At 29.5% G+C, this 8,541-nt stretch overlaps 1 protein-coding gene across 1 annotated transcript; it reads left to right on the top strand.

The window, feature by feature from the left end:
* Positions 1-6,257: 6,257 nt before the first annotated feature.
* Positions 6,258-8,541, top strand: LOC130936042 (myb-related protein 315). Its single transcript, XM_057866011.1, has 3 exons — positions 6,258-6,574; positions 6,848-6,977; positions 7,853-8,541. The coding sequence occupies exons 1-3, from the start codon at positions 6,442-6,444 to the stop codon at positions 8,436-8,438; spliced, it is 849 nt and encodes a 282-aa protein (XP_057721994.1). The 5' UTR covers positions 6,258-6,441; the 3' UTR covers positions 8,439-8,541.

Below are 8,541 nucleotides of genomic sequence, written 5' to 3'. Positions count from 1 at the left end.
TTTTTGAAAAAGAAGAAAAACAGAAAAAAGAAACAAATATCTAATCTAGGTAATCAATTAACTGGTAGTTTGTTAATCATAATTAATTCCTGGCAACGATATCAAAAACTTGATGCGAAATTTATAAACCATAAACTATCGACAAATATACCAAATCATATCAAGTAATACCACGAGAGTGAGTTATCGTTCTCATGAGAATTATCGAATTAAGCATGTTGAGTTAAGAAATTAACTAAAATAATTAGTGATGACAAACATTATTTTTGGCAAAATAAATAATTAGAGTAGTTAAATTTATAAGTACACATTGCTAATTATTTATTTCATATTGCAGGCCAACAAAATCTCAAGCAGCCCAAATGGTATAGCAAGGCTGATGGATAAGTAATCAAGCACAGCCCAAGAGAATCAAAGCCAAAGGATCCAATGGGCCAAACGGGTGGCTGAATGAAAACCGGATCCAAGCCCGTATCCATCCCACAAAGCCTATCATACAAAATAGAAGCTCTCTTTCCCTCTCGCTTGCTCTCACCACAGAAACGTACACTTCTTTCATCAAGTCAAATCATAGCATCAGAAAAGTAAGAAAGAGAAAGAAAAGAAAAACTTCTTCCATAAGCCTTTAACCAAAGAAGCAAGAGAGAGAGTGTTGAAGCCTGTAACACAGAAGCTAAATCAAGCTTAAGAAAGGTAAACCATATCATCTTGCATGCATCAGATATTCATCCTTTCTTCCCTACTCTCTGCTCTATCCGAAAATGGCTTTGAAGGGAAAGTTGCTCTCTGCACCATTCTGCTGTGTATCTACGATCTTAATCAAAACTTGGGGACCAAGTTGGGATTCAAAGGTTCAGATTCGGTTGACCTTTGAAAAACAATTTCAGTTACTCTTTTATGGCTTTCGGTCAAATTAGAGAAGTCAGAAGGAAAGGTGCTACTTTGATGATTGAGAAGAAAAAGGTGAAGCTGGTGGGTTGGTGAAGCTCAAGGCTCAAGATGTTGACCTTGGAGGAAGAACCAAGAAACATGCATGAAGATAAAAGAGGAGCTTGTTGTTCATTCAAGGTAAGGAGAGAAAACCAGAGTTTGAAAAGTTGAGTTCTGTAAAGTATTCCCTGTGAAGTTCCTCTACTTGGACAATGCTCTCTATCAAAGAAGCATTCTGCCAACACTGAAGAACAAATTCAGAGGTTTGCAAAGCTGGTTTTTCACATAGCTTAGAGGCTGTTGATGAAGTCAATCTCCTTCATGTTGTTCTGATTGTAATGTACTTTTCTAAAGCTTATCTTTCTGTAATTTCTTGAGAGAAAAGGCATTGTGAGAAATCTTGAGAAAAAGTCATGAGTGGAAAAAGGCTGAGAGATACACTTGGGAGAAAAGGCTAGAGTTATTTTCAGATTTCTTTAAGGTGGTCAAGTGTCTTGTATCTTATTCCTGTTTGGTATCCCTTTCTTAGTTGGGTTAGCACTAAGAGAAAATAGTTAGATGTTAGCATAGCCAATGTCAAGTTAGAGTAGAACTTGAGTGTGAAATTGGTGTATGTAAAACTGTTAACTATAGTGAAATTCTTCCACATTTGTGGAGGAGACTGGATGTAGGTTGCATAGCACAAGGCAACCGAACCAGGATATATGCTGGTGTTAGCTTTTTCTTCTCTGTCATGTTCTGTTTTCTGTTTTTCATGAGACAAAAATAAATTGTCTCATAAATTTCCGCTGCTGAGTTCAAACAGAATCAGATTTGTAACTTTGATTAAAAAGGTCAGAAACAGCAACTGAAAAGGAAGGCATAGATTCAACCCCCCTTCTCTAAGCCTACCACAACCTTCAAAGCAAATAATGTCAATTGATTGTTCTAGTTAGACAATAAAAAATAAGAGTTTTAATAGTAAATAACATGAAAGCAGAAAATTAAACAAGAACAAGTTAAAATTGGGTAGGAAATATGATAAAAAATAATTAAGGTATCAAAAATATTTAAATTTTAGAATTAAAAATTATTGTCATCTACTTTGATTATGGAAGGATTTAATTCATGGCAAACCCTAAGTAATTGAATTCCAATTCCTTGGCAATTCAATTTCTTCTAATCTAATCAATTGTCAATTCCTTAATCAATTAATTATGCTAAAAGGTTGAGTACGAACTCTGGTTTAAAGATCACATAATTCTTAAGAATCCAAAAATAATTCGATTATATGTCATGTATCATATTAAATCTAGATAATTAAAGAATTATGAGAAAAAGATTTCAAGTGTAATTCTAATGATTTAACTTTTTCAATATTCAAAGGGATTCAATTTAGATTAATGTTATTTTTCAATATACTCTAATTCTTAGGATGAAGAATGAAACCAATTCTTGAATAAAAATTAATGCATTAATCAAAATAAAAGAATAATAATACTAATCCATCAAAATAAATAGAGCTCCTAATCTTAACAATGGAAGTTTAGTTTTTCATAGTACAAAAAATTGAAATCCTAATCTAATGTGTAAAACCTAATGTTAGAAACAAGAGACTAAACTGGAGAAAGAATTTGTGTATTATTGAGTGTATTCGAGTTGTCTATTCAAATTATATAGAATGATACAATATAAAGGGATATTTATAAGTACTAAGAGAATCGTAATAAAGACGTAATCTCCTATAATAAATATTCAGATATACTAAATAATATTAATTGATCATAATTAATCCTAATTATATTCTAACATCCCCCTCAAACTCAAGTGACAAATTGAGTTTGAAACTTATTAAAAACAACGAAATAAAGAGAAAAAAATTACATAAACTGATAAACGGGTGCAGACGAAACTGCCGAAAGGAAGCGCAGATGGAACTGCCACTTGTCTGAAGAAAGTGCAGACAGAATTACCGCTTGTCTGAAGGAAGCGCAGAGGGAACTGTCGCTTGTCTGAAGGAAGTGCAGACGGAACTGCTGCTTGTCTGAAGAAAGCGCAGACAGAATTGCCGCTGTCTGAAGGAAGTGCAGGCGGAACTGCCGTAAAGAAACGCAGACAGAACTGCCACAAGAAAACATAGACGAAACACAGACAGAACTGCCACGAGAAAACGGAAACGAAACTGTCACGAGAAAACGCAGACAAAACTGCCATGAGAGAACACAAATGGAACTACCACGAGAGAACGCAGATGGAACTGCCACGAGAGAACGGAGACAAAACTGCCGAAAGAGAGTAAAAAACTATATAATTTCTCCATGAGAATAGGTAAACAACGGATGATATTGGTGTTTGATCATTCGACTCGAAAAAATAGAAGACAGAGAAAACAGGCTAGTCGGTGAGGTGAAAAAGTATCAAAGGAGTGACAAAAGGTAAGAAAAAATGGCTTTAAAAAAAGTGTAAAAACTACGGTGATTTCACCACAAGGAAAACAACCTATCGTTTTCAAGGAGGATACCATGGCTCTGATACCATGTTAGAAACAAGAGACTAAACTGGAGAAAGAATTTGTGTATTATTGAGTGTATTCGAGTTGTCTATTCAAATTGTGTAGAATGATACAATATAAAGAAATATTATAAGTACTAAGAGAATCGTAATAAAGACGTAATCTCCTATAATAAATATTCAGATATACTAAATAATACTAATTGATCCTAATTAATCCTAATTATATTCTAACACCTAAAACTAAAAAGAATGAAAGACGGAAGAGAAAGTTTCTTCCGAAAGAGGTCGAAACGACACTTTAAAATCAACAATTTATGGGCTTGGGCTGAAAAGTGGAGATAAATGTCACTTCTGATGCAATTCTTTCCCATAGCGCCAAGTCTCCTAAGAAAAATTGCAATGTTAGACGTGGTTTGACACTAGATGCCAATATCACAAAGTTTAGCGCCGTTATGCCAGAGAGCAATCATGAATTATTATATATCGTTGGAAAGTTTTGGAAGTTGGTTTTCTAATGCTATTAAAACCGCATTATTTGGACCTCTACATCTTAAATTATGCTCGTTGGAGTGTGAGGAGGTTAGAGTTGACAGCATCTATAAATTTTTTTTACACTTGTCTTCAATTCTTGGTTCCTTCATATACTTTTTTTTCTCTTTTTCTAATATTTTTCTAAAAAATGATGAAACAAAAAAATCAAAATACTAATAAAATAATTTTAAAAATTATATAATTACCAAATAAAAGTCATAATTTTTTTATAAAAAATACTAATAAAAAATATTTAAGATGCCCATGCATCATCAGTGCTCCCATTAAATTTTAAAAAATTTCTAAATAATATTTAGTAATAAATTTTATTTGTTCTTACTATACAAATAAATTTGACCCCATAACCATAAGAACATAATATTATTGAACTCTCCACAACTACAAGTCCACAATGTTTTTGAATTAGTATGTTGTATTTGATTTAATCTTTTATAAATATATAAAATTTAATTTTAAATATTTAGTAGAAAATAATTAAATAATATTATATTTATTAATAAATTAATTTAGGTTTCTAAATATATTTTCTTAGTATTAGAAAAACATTTTAAAAGAATATCACTATTATATATTATAAATTTATTTTTTTTAACAACGATACAGTTGAAAAAAAATTTTTAACCATAAATATAATAAAGAGTCAGTTTCTAATAGTATAGAAGATGAATTTTTAAATAATATTTTAGTAATATATACAAAAAGATAAATATTTAATTATATTAACAATAAAAAATTATTTAATTTAATCTTTTTAAAATATAAAATTTAAAATAATAGAATTTTAAATTATATATTATTATTTAAATTATTATTTTTGTATTTTAATTTATAATTTCAAAATTAATTATGATTCATAATAATAGATTTTAATTATAAAAATTATTGTTATATTATGGATACTTTGTTCACTAAACAAAAATTTTTTAAGTCCGTCAACTGATTATACGTTATAATTACTTTTTCTTTTCAGAATCAAGAACAACGCAAGTCTCTCTCGCCACCTTAACTTTTAGTGCTGTAACATAAAACTAGGTTTATTATCCCAATATTTTAATTTAGAAAAGTATAGATAAATAATTTTTATTTAATTAATTTTAAATAATTATTAATTTTATATTTTTTATAAAATTAATAATTATTAATTAATAATATTTAATTAGTATAAAATATAATTTAAAAATATTTGTTGACTTATTTATTAAGTATATCTTTATTGATTATCTAACAAAATTGTTTTAATTTCCATATCCTTTTCCCACGTTCAATATTAAAAACTGATTAACAATTATAGTTTTGATGTGTCGTATTAACCACCACATCTTACCTAATTCATCATCAAATTCATCAATTTTCTCAATTGAATATATCCACCGGTGGAATTTCCTGAAAATTGGGCACTTATGGGAAAGGCATCTTCTACTCAAAGATTAAAATGATGAGTTGACTGCAACGACAAAGCAGGCCAGCCTCTTTGGGTCCATGCTTCCATGGAATCCCATCAAACTCTTTTATTCTTTTTATGGAGGTTGCAACTCACTTGGACTGGTAGTAAATTACAAAATAACAGGAGATTTTTGGTACCAAACATTATAATTTGTCAACGCCAAGATTCTATCATATTTTGGTCCTTTAATTTTCTTTAACTTTCTTTTTATTTAAATGGAAACTCCTTTTTCTTTAATTAGGTGTGGTTGAATTGGGACTCATTATACATAGACTTGATATTTGATGGAAAATATGAACACATATACTTTTCTTTTTCTTTTTCCTTTTACTAATAATTTTTTCTTTTACTATTTTTTCCTAATATTTAAGTTATAATATGTGTTTAGTGTTCCTATATTTTATGAATAATAAATTTTAGGTGCCTTACACATTTTTTAATTTTTATTTTATATTTAACACAATGCTAATTAACTTTATTTTTACACTAATTTAAAATATTAATATCCTAATATTTTCTCAAAAATATTATGTTATTTTTTTATTGAGCAAGTTAATATACATAGACATAACAAATTGAAAGGTCGGTGACGTGTATAATATATTGGTTATCACTAAATTAATTAACTTCATTAATACAGTTTACCAAAACAATGATGTCAAACAATCATAACTCTTTGTATTTGTCTCAACAAAGGTGGTGATGAATGGTGACCACCACTTTATAATAATAATTAATAAGTAACAACCCTCCCACGCTTTCAATTTTCATAGCTTTCAACTCAAAGTGCTTTTCCCAGCAATCATTTGTATCCCCTCTCAAAAGACACCCTAGTCTTTTTTAAATGTGTGAATGAACTGGCAGCATCTTTGCTTCAATCTTGAGCACCTTTTATAAGTTCTCTCACTTCAATTCTTTGATTTGCAATTGCTACAAGCTAGCTAGTTCTCTCATCATCATCATCAAGTGATATATATCTTTGGGTCTTGACTATTATTTCTCTTGGCAAAAATTAAATAATAATGGGAAGACAACCTTGTTGTGAAAAGGTTGGTTTAAAGAGAGGTCCATGGACTATTGAAGAAGATCACAAGCTCATGAACTTTATCCTCAACAATGGCATCCTTTGCTGGAGAATGGTTCCCAAGCTTGCAGGTACACACTAAAGTTATCTATTTTAAATTTGCATTGAAATGATTATAGGGTATCTAATAAGAATTTAATTTTGATGTACACGTGCATTCAATTATTTATTACTAATTCGTCACGTAAAAAAATATTTTTTTTCTTATTTTAACTGTGTTCATCCTTAAAAAACAAATGTGATTAATTGTCTGATGTGTAAAATTTTTACATAATTTGTGCTTCAAAATTAAAAACATCTAAATAAATTAACTTGATGGATGTTATTATTTCATGGTGGTGAAGGTTTGCTAAGATGTGGAAAGAGCTGTAGATTGAGGTGGATTAATTATTTGAGGCCTGACCTTAAGAGAGGTGGCTTCACAGAAATGGAAGAGGATCAAATTATACAACTACATTCACGTCTTGGTAACAGGTACATACGGCGTTATCCGTTTCCGAATTATATTATATATATCTTTTCAAAATAAAAGAATGAATTTGGAATAAAGAATGTTAATTATGTAAATGGATTATAAAGAAGCCTCTGCTATGAGACGATAATTCATAGGTATAATCCTAATTAATAAATGAGTGCTGAGTGAAAATTATAAAATTAGTGTCAATTTGACACCAATAAAATTGAAAAGCATAAATAATGTAAGGAAAAATATGAGGAGCCAATGAGATATTTATACAATATGTATAATGGAGGTTTATAGAGTACTAGATATATAATTATTAGTGTTATATTTTCTCATTAGCTAAAGCTTTTGGGATGAGTGGTATTATGACATGGTATTAAAGTACTAGATTCGAAAGGTCAAGAGTTCGATTCTTGGTGAACCCAAAAATTAAACTAATTTTTCGAGAAGATGTTTATTATTATATTCGTATATATTATAAATATATGCGTAATTTAACTTATTTTTAATTTATATTTTATAAAATTTAATTTGAATACATGGTTGCAGTAAAACAGTTTTATATATACATTTAATTATATATAAATTACATTAGTAAATATAACTATTATTTTATTTACTGCATAAATAATTATAAAATAATATAACCAAATAATTGTATAAAATATTTTATATTATAATATATTAAAATTAAATTCATATCTTATATTTTAGTAAATATTTTATACAAATAACTTATTTTTACTATACATGTTGAAAATAAATTTATGTATTGAAATAAAATCTATACAAAAATTCAATAAATTATGGATGTTTAGGGTTCAAAATATATTTCTCTTAACAATTAATATTGGATAATTACTAATATATCAAAACAATAAATCAGGTGGTCTAAAATTGCTTCCCACTTTCCTGGGAGGACAGACAACGAGATCAAGAACCATTGGAACACAAGAATCAAGAAGAGGCTGAAGCTCCTTGGATTAGACCCTGTGACACACAAGCAAATTGAACAGAAAGAACAAACCGATGATGATGAGGACAAAAATAACAACACCAACTTACAGACAAGTATTTCACAAAATCCTCATGAAAATGCAGAAGAAGAAATTAAATCCATGGAGGAGGAGACGAAAAGAGAAGAAAAGAAGGTGAATTGCTGGGATGATGATAATCCTGAGATTTTGAACGATTTTGACATGATGTGTTCAAAATTCGACTTGGAATCATGGATGGTGAAACAAGAGATCAATAATAATAATACCAGCACTACTACTACTACTAGTTCACACTGCAGTTCTTCTTCTCTTTCTATTGATGATAATAACTATTCTAGTCACTTTTCTAAGGGTGAATCCAAGAGTGACCATGATGATCAGGATAATCTGTTACAGCAATGGATTGAAAGTATGGATTCAATTCTCTCATGGGATGGCTTCAATGCCATTGATCAAGATTTGTTTCTTCAATAGCCTTTACTTTTTTATTCGGTCTCAAAAAGAGGGTTACGAAAGATTCATGTATGTAAAGAATATTGCCAACTTTCTATCCTTGCATTTTCTTGCTTTTTCTGCA

This window comes from Arachis stenosperma, chromosome 6 (assembly GCF_014773155.1).
Source record: "Arachis stenosperma cultivar V10309 chromosome 6, arast.V10309.gnm1.PFL2, whole genome shotgun sequence".
Taxonomy (NCBI): domain Eukaryota; kingdom Viridiplantae; phylum Streptophyta; class Magnoliopsida; order Fabales; family Fabaceae; genus Arachis; species Arachis stenosperma.
This window is presented reverse-complemented; position numbering and strand designations above follow the sequence as displayed.